We start from the raw sequence: 19,339 nt of genomic DNA, 5'->3' as shown, positions 1-19,339 counted from the left end.
ATGAGTCACTGAATTCTACCCCTGAAAGTAATACTTACACTATATGTTAACTAAATTGAATTTAAATTTTAAAAATATTTTTAAAAATGCAAAATGTAAAATATCTTATTAATATATTACATATTGAAATGATATTTTAGCTATATTGGGTTAAATAAAAAAATATAAATTATTTTCATTGTTTATTTTTGCTTTTCTTAATGTACCTTCTAGAAAATTTAAAATTATGTTTGTAATTATGTCTGTTCCTGTTATATTTCCTTAGGATGGCATTGCTCTATAGCACCTGGAATGATTAGAAGCTAGAGAGAAAAAACCCCTCATATTTGGGGCCTATTTTTCTTAAGACTAGAACTGTTAAGGAGATCTCCCTGAATACCCATGGGGTATGTGATGTCCTCACATATGAGGTGCAACCCTCCTAAGTGGCTGCCATCCCCAAGTTGGATGGCTTGTATTCTCTCTGTGCTTGTCTGGCACCAGCCTCACATGTTGAAGAGGGTGGGTCCAGCAGCTCCAGCACAGGTGGAAGTCTCAGCATTGATGAATCAGAGGAAATGGGCATTAACTGAATTTTCATAAATTCAGAGTTTTGAGAAGAATGATTTGGTGCAATGAATTTGTATCCAGTTTTGCCAATTCTAGGAGTTTAGAAAACTGCCTTGAAGTTTCTATTTAATGGATTTCTGATTGTCCAAAAAAAAAAAAAAAAAAAAAATTAGCTTACAGGCCCCTGTGCTCAGTAGGTTAAATATCTGCTTTTGACTCTGTCATGATCGTAGGGTCCTGGGATTGAGCTCCACCTCTGGCTCAATGCTCAGTGGGGAGTCTCCTCCCTCTCTCTCTGTCTGGTGCTCCTCCTGTTTGTGTACTCATTCTCTCTCTCTTCTCTCTGTCAAATAAATAAAATCTTTTTTAAAAATTAAGCTTATCACTTGATACATGCTTATTTCTTTTTTTCTTTAATAGGCATTTTAGAACACTTAAGAATTTATATGGTAAACAAATAATAGTAAATTTGCTTGGATCTAAGGAAGGTGAACATATGCTAAGTAAGGCTTTCCAGGTAGGCATGATCATTTTTTCTTCTGTTCTGGCCCACAGACATATAGAACAATATTTAAAAATAATATAATACAATAATGAAATTACTTTCTAGAAAAAGACTGGGTACTTGTTGGAACCATTACCTCTTTGGGCTACTAAGAAACAGTCTTGTATAATGTTGCTGAAATTGGGATATGGAAAGCTTTCAAAGCAATTGAAGCTGTTTTCTGAAATATGCTTATTTATGCTGTGGAGAAGCAGAAGAATATCCTCCCCTCTGAAAAATATTCATCTGTCACTGATAAAAAGATACCAGGCAGTTTCCTCCTTCATCTGTTCATTGCCTTGCCTATTTCCTAGAAACCATCGTCATTGTTTTAAACCTGAAATGAAATGGTGAATAATGCATTTGTATAACTGCAAGGCTATGCCTTCTTGTATTGATGAGAGAAAACCTGAGAATTTCGAGTAAAAAAGAATCCAAAGATATGTCCAACTTCTTTTTTTTTATATGTCCAACTTCTAAAACCAAAGTATTCTTCATAAATACTTATTGAATCAATAATGAATTAATGTAAATAATGGTGTAATAAGATTGTAAGCTTAAAAATGGTTTGAGAGTATTTTCTGAAGTTCAATCTAATGAAGTCTGGAAGTAACTTAATTATGTGACTGTTCTGTTTTAAGTTTGTGAAATAAATCTTGTTAATAAACAGATTATACTTGAGAGAATGACTTAAAACACTTGAATGATATTATATTATAAAAAATGAATTTTTAAGTCTTTAATAGGTTTTGTCTGAAATCAGTTACTTTATTTTGAGATTCTATAACAGATACATTGTAAAAAATGAAGTGCTAGGGTTAGAAATAATTTTTAATTTTCTAAACCAGATGAGAATATTATTTAAGTTCTCTGATGTTAATTATGTCACCTCATCTCTCGGGGGCAATGTGTGAGCTTTTACAAAAAAAGATGTTATTGGATATCAGCAAGTAATTTTCCATTTTACTGCTAGTATTGATGCAAGCTTTGTGTGCGATCAGTGAGGTTTCGAGGGACAATGCTGAGCTTTAAATTTAAAATGTAAGGTTCCAAAAATAAAAATAAAATAAATAAAAATAAAAAAATAAAATGTAAGGTTCTGTTTTAATGTTACTTGGTAAGGTCATATTTAGTTAACATTTAGATGAGTATTTGCCTTTTTTACTTTCAGAGTCATTTGAAAGCTTCTGAACACGTTGCTGATATCCACATGGTGAATTTTGACTATCATCAAATGGTTAAAGGAGGAAAGGCAGAAAAATTGCATAGTGTTCTTAAACCTCAAGTCCAAAAGTTTGTAGATTATGGATTTTTTTATTTCAATGGAAGTGAAGTCCAAAGGTTTGCTCTATTTCTCTTTTCTTTGAGTTGGCACTTTGGTTATTGTAAAAGTTATTCTTAACATTGAACTTTTAAATTTTCTTTATATCAAAGTTTATAATAAAATAAAATATTATACTTGATTTTTAGGCTTGTTTTTCTTTACAGTTGAACAAGTAATATTAATAATAGCTTATATTATTGGGCACATATTATGAGCCAGGTAGTGTACGTAGTCTTTACATCTATTTATAGCAACAATTGTAGGAGTAGGTACTATATTATCTCCATTTACATTTGAGGCGACTGAGGCATAGGCAATAATTTGCCCAAATCACAAAGCTAAGAAGTGTTAGAGCTAGGATTATCTGGCTCCAGACCTCATGCTCTGAGAGGTATTCCCACTTCTCTCTTTAAACTAATCTTTTAATATTTCTTTTTTTTTTTTAACTGCAAGCTGCAATTTTATTAACACTATTTTTCTCTTAAACCAAGTTCATCATGCTGACATTCCCAGTGTTGGGAGGCACAGATACCATTAACCATCTTCATTATTTCTTCACCTCAGTAAGGACGTTTAAAAATGCCAATAGAAGTGAAAGACATTGCTTATTGTCTGCTTTAGTATAATTTAAATCTTCAGTTTTTTATTATGAAGTAGAGGAGGAAAATAAGTATTGAAAAAATTAAGATCAGAGTATAGGATGAGGTAAACTTTAGTGGATAAAGCTCAAACTTTCATTTTTTTTCAATTTGTGAAATATTTAGCATCAATGCCATAGAAATTGTAAAGGTCAGTAGAGAGAACAGATCGTAGGTTTTTAAATTTTCTTCCATAAATATTTATCTTTTATGTGCAAAGAGCTATGGGATTATAAATCTGAATACATATTTAGCTCCTGACTACTGACCTAATTAAAAATAAGTGGGTGTAGATAAAACAGATATGTGAAAAAGAATATATGACAGAAGATGACTGGTTGTAGAATCTAGATGGTGGGTATTATAGATGTTTGCTGTAAAATTCCTTCATCTTTTTTGTGTGTTTGAAATTGTGGTAATAAAAAGTTGGGGATAGAAAGTAGATGCTATATTTTAATCACCTTAGTTTTTCTCATTTTGTTTTAGCTTCATTATTTTTGTTTGAAACTAGCTGTTAAACTTTACTGAATTTGTTGCAGATGCCAGAGTGGTACTGTTCGAACAAACTGCTTGGACTGTCTTGATAGAACAAATAGTGTGCAGGCATTCCTTGGCTTAGAGGTAAAAAAAAAAAAAAAAAAAAAAAAAAAAGTTGAAATGTATGTATGTATGTGACTTGTATCAAAAGCCTCTTTTCTTTCAATGTTCTTGTAATATTCATGTTTCTTACTGGTTTTCATAAAATGAAATTATGCTTCAGTAAAGGCGTTTCTTCTCTTACTGGGTCCCCCCCCCCCCAAAAAAAAAAATTCCTTTTCATTTAAATAATTCCCTTACTTGTTTCAAATACTCTTTTTAGATAGGTGATATTTCACTGTATTTTTCCCTCACTTTCCCTTAAAAACTGCTATTTATACTATTCCAATAATTACTTCTTTTGCCTTTTGGAAGAATAAAATATATATAGATATGGGTATATACACACACACACACACACAATGTTTATATATTGGCCTTTGTTCTTTGTGTAATTTCTTCAGAATTGGGGAGGATCTTTTCCACATGTGCAAATCTATCGGATTATAGTTTTGAGAGTCTGTAACCCAGTACAATTTGCATGGTATTCAAATCAGTAGCTACAAAAACCAGGATCAGTGAAAATGTCTTTGTTAGTGAGAATGAAAGTGAATGAGACTCGGCTTCTGTAACCGTCTTTGTTTAAAACTTTTCCTTTACCACCTATGCTATTCAGTGTAATATAGTCTCAACTATATGACAAACTTACAATGCTGAGCTTTCTAAGTCTTTCCTGTTATGCAGCAATAGGGGTCATAAGGCTGCCGTTGGGTCTTCATTTACTTACATAGGAACTTAGCATCGTTCTCAAATACTATAAAAACAGGAATAGGAAATAACATGTTCTTACTTCTTTTAGATAATGATCTTAAATTTGGCCAGGACATTGGTTAATTAGTTATTTTGCAGCTGAGGTCCTTTCTATCTCAAAAAGCAGAACACAGGGTGTAGAGTTCTTCTGCATTTCTTCTCTGCTACAGAAATGCAGCCTTATGTAGCTAAATGAATTTTACTGTTTTGCCTTTTTAAAAACTCTATCATTGAGTCTTATCATTATAGTTTATATAGAAAATATGACAGAGACAAGAAAAGTGAAAAGCTTTTGGTCATTTGAATGGCATTTACCACATGGCTTGGATTTGTTTTGAGTTGTGTTTTTAAGTGGCTGAATATGTTTATTTAAAAGTCTTCATGAAACGTATAACAAGTATTAGTTCTCAGAATCTGAGTTAGGTGACTATCCACTGTTGGTAGTTAGGTGTGAGAGTGTACTCCCTCTAAAATAGCAATTGGTTGCCTGGTTACGAAATTTACTGCTAGTAGGCAAAGCCAAACTAGGAGTGAAAGTTAGTTTTTCCTTGAAGAGAGGGACCCATAAATGATAAAGGAGGTCCTGGAGGCTAATATTGTTTTCTTCACACTAATGAAGAACAGCTCTGGATCAGTCCTTAGGTAATCAAATGAACCTAGTTTAGTGGTTTTTTTATATTATTTTAGTTTTTTTTAATCTCTCTATAAATATGGATAATCGTGATACTTATAGATAAAAAGAAACACAAACGGGAAGGAGGTAAGTAAAAACACAAGGCATAAAATATGACTGGATTCCAAATAAAACATAGACTGGGTGAGAATTATGCATTGGTTTGACTGTCAGAGGCCAAAGTTCATACAAAGACCAATGACTCTTCTAAACACGTTTATTGTTATCTATGATGAAGGAGTTGTGGTAGCCTAAAGACCATACATTCTTGCATGATGTATTTCCCCTCTAGTTTCCCTTTATAGACTTTGCCAATATAGATTTTATGCATTAAATCAGACGGTCATGACTTTATTCAGAAATAGGACTAATTTATTTAATTCTGTGACAGTTCAAGAGCAACTCTACTTTTCTCATAATTTCCTGATTTTAATCACCCAAATGTGTAGAAACCAATCCAAAAAATAAAGAAAATTAGTTATTTCTATATATATTTAAATAACCTAGGTAGATATTTTCTGTGCCCTATTGCATGCAGTTGAATAATCAGTTCTTTTAGTGAACAAGGTAAGCCAGTCTGATTTATAGAGGCATTCTAATAAGGTTAATTTTTTTTAATAAGGTTAATTTTATCATTTAACCAGAAAGAAGTTCTTATTGCTATATGGGAATATTAAGGTACTTGTAAGCTTCACTGATGTGATATTTACTTTAAAATTGAAATGGTGAGACAGAACACAGCTTGGTAAACTGGTAGATTTTCAGAATCTAGTCCCATGTAGTGCTATAAACTATAAATTTTGATTCTTGTAGTTCTTAAAAAGTCACATCACAATGTATTAATATACTTATAAAAGTTTCTTCTTTGGGTGGGGGGATGGGGTGACTGGGTGACGGGCACTGAGGGAGGCATTTGAAGGGATGAGCACTGGGTATTATATGTTGGCAACTCGAACTTCAATTAAAAAAATAATAAAATAAATTAAAAAAATAAAAGTTTCTCTTGCTGTTTTAGATGCTAGCTAAACAGCTGGAAGCTCTCGGCTTGGCTGAAAAGCCTCAGTTGGTGACTCGCTTTCAAGAAGTTTTTCGGTCAATGTGGTCTGTGAATGGTGATTCCATCAGTAAGATATATGCAGGGACTGGAGCTCTTGAAGGAAAGGCTAAGGTAGATATAGATTTATCATAATGTTATAAAATGTCTTTATTTTCCTTTTAATAAGCTTTTAAATCATCTCTTTTTAAATTAATAATTGGTGGCGCCTGGGTGGCTCAGTTGGTTAAGCGATCAAATCTGGGTTTTGGCTCAGGTCATGATCGTATAGGTCCTGAGATCCAACACACACACCCCTCCTTGTAGGCTCTACGCTCAAGAGGGAATCTGCTTGGGATTTTCTCCCTCTGCCCCTCCCCTGCCTACACTCTCACTCTAAAATAATTAAATCATTAAAAAATTAATTAATAGTTGGGTTTTTTAGGTATCTGTTTCAGAATTCTATTTTATCATACCTTCATATCCTCTTTAGTACTTCCTTCTGTAGCGAATACTAGTCATTGGATGGAAGAGAGTTATTTCCTTCGGTCTGGGGGGCATTACATATGTTGTATTTAGTCATTTAGTGATAATCCACTAGGCCTATGTATGTATTGCTTGAATTTTTTTCATGATTTTCCCTTACATATCTATTTTACTTTTTATGTTGTTTATTTGGATTATAAATATGACTTATTTTAACCATAGTCATCCTAATAAAGGATTCTATCACATTTGGCTTTGTGCTCCTAGCACTTGATGCAGTGCCTACTGTTTAATTAGAATTGTGACAAATTACTGGATGGATGAACAAGTCCCTTGACAATTTATGCAGCACTTACTATATGCCCAATACCTTTAGAGCTTGGTTATTAAGTTTCTATTCTTTTATTTATCTTACCTTGAAAAGGAGGCTATCAAAATGTACCGAGGTGTGAGATGGACTTACTTATAATTCAGTGCCTTATCGTTACTTTTTAATTACTGGCATTATCTACAGATCACTTTCTCTTCTAGTATTAAGGGATGTTGAAAGCATACTAGAGATATTTTTCATTATTTTATATATTTACATACTGTCTTTTTAAGCCTTCTGTTCTTGGTTGGATTTTATTAACTTTTAAATTCCTACAATTCTTCAGATTACCTCAGGTGTAGAAATAAGGAATTTATCATTTTTATAGTTCTCTAGCCTCCTCAGAACAGTACCTGAAGTTCTTTGAAAACCATTCATCATCTCTAAGTTGTTGCACTTAGTTGTTGCATCATCTCTAAGTTGTTGCATCTCTAAGTTGTTGTTGTCTTTTTTTTTTTTTTTTTTAAGATTTGTATTTATTTATTCATGAGAGACACACAGAGAGAGGCAGAGACATAGGGAGAGGGAGAAGCAGCTCCCTGCAGGGAGCCTTATCTGGGACTTGATCCCAGGACCCCGGGATCATGACCTGAGCCAAAGGCAGACACTCAACCACTGAGCCACTCAGGCATCCCTCTAAGTCTTCTTTTAATGTCTAAATCTTTTTCCTCTTCTATGTCTCATAAAATGCCATGCCTCTCTCTGTTCAGAGGTATTGGCCTTACCTGCAAAGCTTCTTTTGTTCAACTCACAGAAGTGATTTTGTTGACATTTACAAATATTTGCTTCTTAAATGGGCCCTATTTTTTGAAAACCTGAAATTGTTAAACCTCATTTATTATTCCTTTAAAATAGAAAATATTAAGTCTTACTGTTAAAACTCGATTCTTTACAACTGTTGCTTAAAATATTCTTTTATGTTCTTCTGTCTTCTTGTTTCTGGAGTGACTAAGACTATATATATATATATATATATATACAGAGGTTACATATATTTTCAGTGGTCTTTTGTCTCTAACATAATAGAAATGAAGTTTCATGTATTAAATATAGCCTGAATTGAACTAAACTCTAACATCTGAACTGCTCTTTCTTTTCCTTTCTCTGGGTTCCTTTTGATTAATTGCCTGATAATATGAATGGTGAGTGTCTTTTCAAATAATGTAATTTGTTTGTGTTGTCATGTGGAAGACATTTCAAATTACTAATCTCTAAGGAATGAAAATTATATATTACAAACACGTATTTTTCTAAAAGGCAAGAGTTTTTTTTTTTTTTCTAAACAGTCGTTAAATATGTAAGAGGGAAGGAAATCTTTATGGTAACTAACATGCTAAGTAAAATATGTATTCATTAAAAGTTATAATCAGGAAATACAGGTTTCCAGTTATGGAATGAATAAGTCATGGGAATAAAAGCTACAGTATAGGGAATATAGTCAATGGTATTGTAATAGTATTGTATAATGACAAATGGTAGGTAGCTACCCTTGTAGTGAACACAACATAGTGCATAAACTTGTCAAATCACTTTTAGACACTTACACTAATATAACATTGTGTATCAGCTGTCCTCAAAAAAGTAGCTATAATCAACTCTCTCACTGTAGGAATGGGCTTCAGTTTATTATTTTTATTATTTATATTTACATAAATAAATGACCTAAGATATAAAAACTAGTTTGCATTTAATATTTATTTATGAACTGTAATTATAAATTTCTTTTTAGACTAGTCCTTCATTCGTGTGTTCATTCAGTCTTGGTTTTAACTAATGTGAATTATTTAGGAACAATTCCAATTTTAGTTTTCTGTTAAAGTACTTTGAAGTTTTTCTGAGAGCATGTGAGTACACCATATCCTCCTTGATCTCCTCTGCTTTCACCCACCCATGCCATCCCCAATTCTGAAAGTTACAGTGTAAAAAGTAATTTTCTTGTTTTAAATAAGTACACTTCACTTTATTTCCTTTATAGTAAACAATTTTAAACATATACAGCTCTCGATGTCATTAGTGGATGGGGTTATAGTATTGAGCTTTTTTTTTCTGACATCTTTTTGTGCAGAGCTCTTACGCAAAAGGAAGAAACAATGACATCTTGAGCCATTTTAATAAGACGATATGATATTCAAAATAGAATGATTAGGTCCTTTTTATTGCAGTAAAGTCATTTAAAACTGGTTTAAAGTTTCCGAATGCCTAGTGAGTAAAATCAACACTATTTATAACAAAAATCCATGCTCTTTTTTTTTTTTTCCCCAACAGGCTGGAAAGTTAAAAGATGGTGCTCGTTCTGTTACTAGAACGATTCAGAATAACTTCTTTGACAGCTCCAAGCAAGAGGCCATAGATGTTTTACTACTGGGAAATACTCTAAATAGTGATTTAGCTGACAAAGCTCGAGCACTTCTAACTACAGGAAGTTTGCGTGGTATGCCTACTTTATATTTTGATTACTTTATGTTGTTTATATCCCTTCTAAAAGTCCAAGAAATAAATGTAAATTTATTTACATAAATATTTTTTTAGATCAAGTTGATTAAAATAGTTATGGGAGAAGTTTCTATTAATGTAATTTTTTAAAATTGTATTCTCTAAAGGAAATTGATCTTTTTTGAAATGTTTTTATCATCAATGGTATTACTAAACTATAAAATGAGGCCCATGCATGTTTTCCTTTACAGCTATAATTAGGGGGTATATGGTTTAAGTATTGCTATATCTAAGGCAGAATTTCATAGAATATTCACTTAGTCCTTTTAACAGGACATCTAATAACCTAATTATGTAGAAAACAAATGCTTTATTGAAAAAAAATAGTACCTATATTGGTTATTTTGCTAATTTCTAACCCCAGATTTCTATAACTTGATCTTATCTTGCTATTGTTTGAACAAGCATTAAATCATATGAATTAATAATTTAGAATATTGCTTAATATTTGACATAAATATATGGCTTTCAGGGCGGCTTTTAATCTTTGAGTCTTTTATTAAAATCAAATGAATCTGAGCTCATATCATTGAGTATGTATTTAGTATCACAGGAAAACAGCATTATTGTAGAACTAGTGAATTAACTTCCTTAATTCCATATTTTTTCTGTCTTAACTTTTCAGCACTTTGAGCATTTTTACTTCTCTGTTATCCCCAAACCAAACCTTTCCCTGTCCATGTAAGAGATATTGTTCCCCGTCAGATGATGAACTCTTGGATAATTACTTGGTCAAATAGGTTATCATGGATTCTTCCAGAATTCTGCATGGCACTGGTAGTTGATTACAGTTAGCTGGGAGACTGAGACCCTAGTAAAGCTCTAAAAAAGTCTGATCTTAGCTACCACTTTTAACTTCAGGCTTTCTTCCTGGCTCCCAGCAGTGGAGACTTGGCCAATTTGCATTTTACCACTTCTTTCCTGTGCCTACTTTGATATGGAGGCATTACTAAATAACAATTGAAAGTAAACAATTGAAGAGGAGAAGCAAGGAAGTTAAGAATTCCCAAACCTGATCATAAGTTTTTTTTTAATATCCTTGCACATTTTACTATGTGTTAAATATGCTTAAAAAGAAGTACAGTCAGTTCCGCTATAATGCTTCTGAGAATGGGAATTTGTTCCAACATGGACGCTCTACGAGGGAACATTTGGAGCATAATGTCAGTTCTGCATTATTTTATGAATGGTTTCACCTAGCAGAATTTAGAGGAGTAGAAATATACAAAGCACACATAGACTAATGCATACACTTAAAACCTTTCTCTACCTCAGTTCCCCACATGTGTTATGAGATGTACCCATTCACATCTGGTATTACCAATTACCATCCCAATTTTAGAGAACCGTCTTCCATCTTTCACAATTACAGTTGACCCTAGAACAACACAGGGCTTGAGGTGCCCACCCCTAGAGTCGAAAATCCATGTATAACTTTTGATTCCTCAAAAACTTAACTACTAATTACTTACTATGGATTATAAGCCTTACTGATAACATAAACAGTTAATTAACACGTTATATATGTTATATGTATGTTATATGTAGTATATACTGTATTCTTACAATAAAATAAGTTGGAAAAAAGAAAACATTAAGAAAATCACAAGGAAGAGAAGATACATTTATAACATTGTAGTTATTGAAAAAAATTTACATATTGATTGGACTGGTGCACTTCAGACCTGTGTGTTCAAGGGTCAGCTTACTTACAAGCTCTACCTCCTGATGCCCACTTCTACAAGCAAACTTCAGGTCTTTTTCAACACAAAGTGCTATACTTAAATTCATACCTCTCAAGCTATTTAACAGTGTAAAACTGTACTACTATTTTTATTAGGTTCCCATCTTTTTTAGTATGTCTCTGTTGGAAGGTTTTGAGTGCTGTGCCCTAAACCCATTTTCCCCCTAAGCTCTGTGGCTATTGGAATTTGTATATTTCGGCGCTGCATGATTATTTTTTGGAATGTATATAGTTTTATTATAACTGAACTGATTGTACTTATCAACTGAGTCCCAGAAAGAATACTAAAAGGTAGATATTAGGGTAGTATCTTTCATGTGCTTAATATCCTCTATTTCAGTAGGTTTTCAGATTTGTACTCTCCCTCACATGTATGTGCACATGTACACATGCGCACACACAAACACAGGAGCAGTCTGAAAAGCAGGCTAAGGACTTCCTGATTGAAACTCTGGACATTACTGAATCACTGTAGGATCTTTCTAAGATGCTGAGGGTTTGCATCAGATATTGTCATATATTTCTAATATTTGGTGTCCGAAAGGCATCAAATTGACTTAAAAGAAAAAAATGAGGCCATCTTAGAATGTATTGTCATGACACTCTAGGTTTTAATTGTAACTTGTTGTTTTACTAATGATTCTTTGTTTTCTTCTTGATGCATCCATAGTTTCTGAACAGACATTACAGTCAGGTACAGTATAGAAACTGATCTGTAAATAAAAGCAAATTTTTCTTTATTTTTTTCTAAAGTTGGTATTGTAAATATAGAGAGCCATATAAATGGAAACTTTCTCTTATTTTGCCCTCAGATTCTAACAGGATAAATTAATATCTTGTTTTAATCTGAGAAAAAAATTTTAAGGTTGAGAAAACTAAGTACCTCATTTAGAAGAAAATATGTAATGCTGTCTATCTTCCTGTAGCAAATGCTTAATTCTAATTAAATATAGCTCATCTAGTTTTATTTTCACTTTTATATTTCATTGAACAAACATTGTTAGTGTTCTACCTTATACTCTTAATAGGCTAATGGAAAAAACCCAGACGAGGCTACTTGGGATTAATTTCGGAGTACTATCTGTGCTATTGATGATTGTTCAGCAGCATTTCTCACACGTTATTATTTGAAAAAGCTTTGACTTGTTTTCTCATACAATGGAGGAATTATTTTTTTGTAACCATAAGACCTGCACTAAAATGTGATCTGAACTCTTTTAAAAAGCATCAAGATTGCTAACCAAGTTAGAGGAGTTAAGTAATTAGGACCTAAAGGTCATTATTTTTCTCACATTTCCTACCTCTAAGAATCTCATGCCTTCCTTTTCTGGACAAGATTCATGAACTTGTCCTTAAATATGAATCAGGAAAAAGGAAAAAAAAGGCTAAACTCTTTCCAGAAATTTAGCAGGAAAAGACATCTCTTCTTCCCTTCACTTAAGATTTGGTATCACTTGAGATTTGTTTTGCTTATTTACTGTTTAGAATGTTCTAAGACATTATTGGTTATTCTTGTGAGAAGGATTGAAGAGAGCACTTGGATATATTTTTGAGTTAGGTAATGAAATCCATTTTCTGAAATGATATGGCATTTAGGAATGGACATCTTCTTGAACACAGACTCATTTCTTTCTGCACATTAAGGTGCCTGTTAAGAATACACTAGAAAATTTTTAAAATGCCTTATTCCATTTATAAACCGATTTGACTTTATTCACACAACATGGCAACATGTTTTCACACAATTCATTATTTGTCTTGCTGAGTATTTTAAGCTGTTAAATCATTTCAGAACTTGTGTTTTGATATAGAATGGATCACAGAGGCAGTTTTCATAATAATAGCAATGGCAGTGCTAAAGACAGAGAATGATTCTTTAGGTACAGCCAGCTTTCAATTAACTATACCAAAGACCGGAGCAAATCATCTGCTTCCATTACCACCCAACACCTTATACAAGTAATCAGATCAAATAGCAAGAGACTAGAAGTCTACATGTTTGTCCCTGGAAACAGTGGGATGGGCCCTATATCTACAGCAGTTCCCTCGGAAGGTTCACAGGTCAAACTATTTTCATTCTAATATTAGGATGCTATTTGCCTTTTCACTTTCATTCTCTCACAAGTCTGCTGTTTCTTAGTATCATAAAATAATTAATAATAATAAAATCATTGATAGAGAATAATAAAAAGGTGAGAATCATTGTGATTTCCTTTTCCTCTTACCAGTTAAGTACCAATTAAGTATTCATTCTCTGTTTTTAGATTGAAGTCCTGTTAAGGTTCTAGCTACATTAAGTGCCGAGAATTTAATTTAATCAAAATGAAGTGTGATTTAGAAGGAAGATGGATGGTAGTCAAAAAATATGCAGGAAAGAGATTGAAGATCCGAATGTATTGAGCATTCATTTAACAGTGATTTACTGAGCACTTACTGTGCACCAGGCACTCTATAGTCACTAGAGATACTGCAGTAAACAAAACAGACCAACATTTCTGCCTTTGTGGATCTTCTCCATGTCTGTCTCCACTCTTGAGACAGGAGATGACAGTGACAGCATAAATAAATAAAACTCGCAGTCTATAAATGGTGGTAAATGCTATAGAGAAAAATAAAACAAGGAAGGGAAATGGAAGGTTAGGGAAAGAATGCAGATTTTAAGAAGATGGTGAGGAAAAGCCTTGCTGGAAAGTAAAGACTGGAAGGTGGTGAGGAAAGAATACTGCAGGCAGTGGAGACAGTCCATGCAAGTCAGTGCAGAGGCCGCCTGGTAGGACCAGGCAGGCCTCTTACTGAAACAGCAGGGAGTCAGCAGCTTTGCAGTGAGCCAGCTGGGAAGACAGATGAGGACAGAATGGTGATGCACGTTGTTTAGTGCCTTGTAGACCATTGTTAAGGACTTTGGCTTCTACTCTGAGATGGAAAGAATTTCATAGTGACTTCAATCTCTGAAGCCTCATTAGCATACATAATGTATATTTTTGTCAGGGAGCCATTTTTCTTCAAGCGACCTGTCAGTAGCTAGATTCTTAAGTGTAAGGGTTCTTAAATGTTTTTGTTTGGAAATAAATAGGTTTATTTTTTTCCAGCCTTCAAATGAAAGTTATATGAAAGTCAATCGCTATATTCCTAAAAATGTAGTCTCTAGTTTTGTACATTATAAAAATGGTATACTTACTTCACTGAAACAGAACTGTTTTGCATGTTTTACGTTGTTGCAATAATTTTGTAAGAGCATCTTTACCATGACTATTGTATTAAATGTCAAATTTTTTAAAAAATTGTGTTGATTACTTGCATTATGCTGGGCTCTGCATGTATCTTCTGCTTGTTTGTGTATGGTGATAGCTGTACTTTCCAAGCATTATTTCTCAGGTATAAAACTCAATTTCTAAAAGTGGTTTAATGCAGCTAAAATTTTGTTATGTTTTGTTTTTGATTAGCATCTTCCAAAGTACTAAAGAGCATGTGTGAGAATTTCTACAAGTATTCAAAGCCCAAGAAAATTCGAGTATGTGTTGGAACCTGGAACGTGAATGGTGGGAAGCAGTTTCGCAGTATAGCTTTTAAGAATCAGACACTCACCGACTGGCTTCTTGATGCACCTAAGTTAGCTGGCATCCAGGAATTTCAAGGTCTGCTTTTTATAGTAGGGATTCACTTAATAAATCCTGACTGTGATTTTATTAGTCTATAAAACACCTCACAATGTGCATTACCTTATAAAAGAAACTTGGATTTATAAGTATGAAGGCCAAATCTTTATAGGTAACCACACATATAAGAAAAACTGGTTCTGTTCTTTTAAACTGACACAAAGCAAGCTTATTTTGTAATTGATAATTTCTTAAGCCTAGTGTGTTTCATTTTTTAAATCTAGTTCTCTAGTTAATTACAAAGATAAGAAATTTGGGGTGGATTTTGAAAAATCTTACAAAACTGGTTGTGACATTTGTTGGTACTCTATAACTTAACAGTACTGATTTATCCTTGTAAAAACCCAGTTGCCATTCAGCCACCAACCTCTTAATAGCCCAAACCAAACACTGAGCTGAGGATGCTTTTAAGAATTGATTAGAATCATAAATTTAAGGCTGCCTTCTTTTTTTAAAATTCACTTTGAATTCCTTTTCAAATGATACACATCTAGCAAGTATTATGTTTAAAGGTGACATACACAGAAAAAATTGTGAGGTACAGATTTTCTTTTCTTAGTTACCTGTAATCAGTCACATCTTAAACCCTAAGATTTTCCCCAGACTTTTATTAAAATTCTCCTTTTCACTTATATTGAACCTAATTGAAATCGTAGTTGTCATAATACGTAGTAGTATAATAGTACTAAATAATACGTAGTAGTAGTAATAGTAGTAAATAGTAGTAATAGTAGTAAAATAACAGCTAACACCACAGTTCTCTAAGTGTGCACATCTAGTCATTTATTCCTCATAACAGACCTGCACAGACACTATTATTATTCTGATTTCACAGATAAGGAAACTGAGACATAGCAGAGGAAGTGACCTGCCCAAGGTCATGGTTGGTAATGGCAAGTCAGGATTTGAACTCAGGCAGTTTGTTTTGGGGTCATTGTGCCATACTGCGTAAATTTCTGGGCAAGTTCCTTAGGTTCTTCAAAGCCTCAGTTTCTCCTCTGTAACTAAAGGACAAAAATAATCTCTTATAAAGTGTGTTGCAAATGAGACGAGGCATGCATAATCCTTGCACATATTAGCAGTCAATAAATATTTTTGTTTTATTTCTCTATTCATATTATTTATAAGCCTTTTTCTAGCTACTCTCATTACTGAATACTTGGGCCGCCCAACTACCCCTGGGCTGCTTATCTCAAGTAGCTTCTGTTCTCTCTCTTTACTTGTCTGTTAGGAGAGAGCGAATGGCTGAAACAGGGGGGCATATCTAAACCCTCGATCTCTATTAATTTTCTTGGATTCTTCTAGGAATAGTAGAAAAATAGTAAAAAGGAAATAGTGAAAAGGTCAAGCCTCTGGTTTTCAAATTTGGATGTGAAAAATCCCTCCTGTTATCTAATTTGAGATAGGCACAGCCACTTTGTGCCTTTTCAGAAGAATCCCTTTATCCAATATCTATTCACTTCAGCCTTTGAGAAGTGGCTTGTTTCTCTGATACCCTTGGTATAGACTTTAGCGAGAATTTGTTGAAAATTATTTCTTAAAGAACTTAAGGATCTTGATGAATAACAGTCTTAAAAAAGCAAACTTAGGCCTAAATATAAGCTCACTTTAAAATAACTTTTCCCAATCATTTTTTTTGCCTATAATTTGAATTTGGTTAAATGTAAAACCCAAAAAAGGACTTTCATGAGATCTGGTGTTGATCTTAGTTGTGCTGGGTGGGTGAGAGGGGTGCCAATTGACTAAGGCTGTATTTTAAAAGTTTTTCTTGGATGCTTAATTGTAGATAAAAGAAGTAAGCCAACAGATATATTTGCAATTGGTTTTGAAGAAATGGTTGAGTTAAATGCTGGAAACATCGTGAATGCAAGGTAAGCCAGCAAAGTAATTGTCTAGTTGAGGGGCATAGAATGCAGATAACTAAGTAGTTGTTACAAAGATAGATTGAGATAATATATGTAAAGGTGCTTTTTTTTTTTAAAGAGATATAGATTTATTTATTTATTTATTTATTTATTTAGATAGAGATAGATAGATAGATAGATAGATAGATAGATAGATAGAGATAGGAATAGAGGGAAAGGGAGAAAGAATCTTAAGCAGACTCTACACTGAGCATGGGCCAGATTCAGGGCTCAGTCTCATAAGCCCTGAGATCATGACCTGAGTGAAAACCAAGAGTCGATCGCTTAATCTACTGTGCCACACAGGCACCCCTTTGCAAGTCTTTTGATATCTGACTTAAAACAGCTGAATTCTCACATTTACTTCTATATTAGTCTGTTGCAGTATGTTGTTTTGATTGAAGTGTATGAAGAAAATCATATAAATATTTCATTGGAAATGGAACTAATTTAATAGCCTTTTCAGATACTTTCTTCTCTGATGCTACACCAAAGCTCAACAAATAGTTTCTTAAAGGTTAGTTCAATATGGAGTCTGAAACCACATCAATGAACTTGTTTTTGTGTTCTGTTACACTAAAATTCATTGGTCTATTTTTTACCCTTGCATGATTTTGAAACATCATGTATTGGTCATTTTGAAAATATTAGTTCACTGAGTTATATAAATTTTCCAAATTTTGACACATTTCATTGTATATCAAAGCATCATATTGGTTAGTCTCGTTACAGTGTCATCAGCAAATTCTTCAAATATTTGGAAGCTGCCAAGATCACAGTAGCAGATTCAAGTTTTCCAAAATTCTAATTTTTGCTGGAAAATTCAACTTTTATCATTGGAAATAAATACTATTGGTTGTTTCCCTTAAAAATGTTGGCTCATTTGAAAAATATTTGTCAAAATAACTTCTAAGTCTGCATAACCATAGTTTGTCATTAGTTCTTTCAAATAAAAATGCTTTTCCATGAAAAGAGTGGCAGTTAGTTCTCAACTCAAACTATCCAGTGCTTTTCTAACCATCTGTGCAGAAGTGCTTTGTGTGTATTTCCTATTCATCACATAGAATATGAAAAAGATAGGACTCAAGACTGAGCTTTGATCAGATTGATAACATTTATTGCTTCAACAAGGATATTCTGAGGTGAAATGATAATATTTTAAATGTAAGTGCATGGTGGTGAAGACTGATGTAATCCTAGTACGATTTGGTGTCTGGATTCATCTGCAACATCAGCACTTTTACTCATTGTTGCTTTCGCATCATCATGCAAATGTCAGTCAACACTGAAGAAGACAAAAAAGTCTTAGTAGTATTCTGAAGATAATTTTGACCTCATTGATTTGGGGGAACCCCAGGCCACACTTTGAGAACTATTGTTCTGAAATCTTATTACAAATGCAAATTACTTAAGTGGAACTTAAAGCTTGAGTGTTTTATTTTAATAAAGTATGCTTGCTTTTAAATGAGCAGTTGCCCATCTTCTGTGACATTTTTTAAGATTTTCAGAATAAAATTATAGGCTGAAATAGTATGGTATAGTCATCAATCTTGCAAACGATTACATTTTTTTTCTTAGCTGCAGTGAATAGCATTCATATAGGGAAGTAGAAGTCCAATTTCATTCATTTTGCTGTTTGGAATCTCTTTTTTGAAAATAGATATTCAGGTCTACAGGGCACCTGGTGGCTCAGTCAGTTAGGTGTCTACCTCTGACTGAGGTCATGATCCTGGAATCCTGGGATCGAATGCCGCCTCTAGCTCTTTGCTCCACAGGAATCTGCTTCTCCCTCTCCCACTATCCATGCTTGTGTTCTCTCTTTTTCTCTCTCTGTCAAGTAATTAAAAAAAAATCTTTAGGGACGACTGGGTGGCTTAGTGGTTGAGCATCTGCCTTGGGCTCAGCACATGATCTCTGGTCAGGGGATCGAGTCCCACATCAGGCTCCCCGTGTGGTGCCTGCTTCTCCATCTTTCTATGTCTCTGCCTCTCTCTCTCTCTCTCTCAATGTCTCATGAATGAATGAATGAATGAATGAATAAATAAATAAATCTATCTTAAAAAAAAAGAAAACAGATATTCAGGTCTTAAAATAGAACATACTCTTACAGTTTCTACTACCAAATTGTTCAGTTGGTTGTCTAAGTGAGTTTAATCAAATTATTCTTTTTTAAAAAAATTTATTTATTTATTCATGAGAGACAGAGAGAGGCAGAGACACAGGCAGAGGGAGAAGCAGGCTCCCTGAGGGGAGCCCAATGCGGGGACTTGATCCCAGGACACCAGGATCACACCCTGAGCCAAAGGCAGATGCTCAAACACTAAGCCACCTAGGTGCCCCTAATCAAATTATTCTGAAGTAAAGTGATTATTCATTCATTCAACCAGTATCTATTGAGCCCTGTTCTAGGTACTAAAGATATATTAGTAAATAAGATAGGCAAGAACCCCTACTTCCATGAATCTTCTATTCTAGTGGAACAGACAGGCAATAAACAATAACTGTAGTAACTAAGTTACAGGTATACCTTGGAGATCTT

The 19,339-nt window shown here is 33.5% G+C and overlaps 1 protein-coding gene across 13 annotated transcripts in view; it reads left to right on the top strand.

Annotated features, from left to right (window-relative positions):
• SYNJ1 (synaptojanin 1) overlaps nt 1–19,339 on the top strand; it is a 91,336-nt gene that overhangs the window by 37,146 nt on the left and 34,851 nt on the right. For 7 of the 13 annotated variants that reach the window (XM_077879015.1, XM_077879014.1, XM_077879011.1 and 4 more), the window contains exons 8-15: nt 970–1,066; nt 2,265–2,434; nt 3,595–3,676; nt 6,130–6,282; nt 9,269–9,434; nt 11,911–11,934; nt 14,684–14,875; nt 16,683–16,767. In XM_077879015.1, coding sequence (XP_077735141.1) covers nt 970–1,066; nt 2,265–2,434; nt 3,595–3,676; nt 6,130–6,282; nt 9,269–9,434; nt 11,911–11,934; nt 14,684–14,875; nt 16,683–16,767 — 969 coding nt within the window. The remainder of the gene's footprint in view (nt 1–969; nt 1,067–2,264; nt 2,435–3,594; nt 3,677–6,129; nt 6,283–9,268; nt 9,435–11,910; nt 11,935–14,683; nt 14,876–16,682; nt 16,768–19,339) is intronic. The other 6 variants (XM_077879013.1, XM_077879021.1, XM_077879020.1 and 3 more) reach the window with 2 other exon arrangements.

Source organism: Canis aureus, chromosome 30 (genome assembly GCF_053574225.1).
Source record: "Canis aureus isolate CA01 chromosome 30, VMU_Caureus_v.1.0, whole genome shotgun sequence".
In the NCBI taxonomy this organism is placed as follows: domain Eukaryota; kingdom Metazoa; phylum Chordata; class Mammalia; order Carnivora; family Canidae; genus Canis; species Canis aureus.
This window is presented reverse-complemented; position numbering and strand designations above follow the sequence as displayed.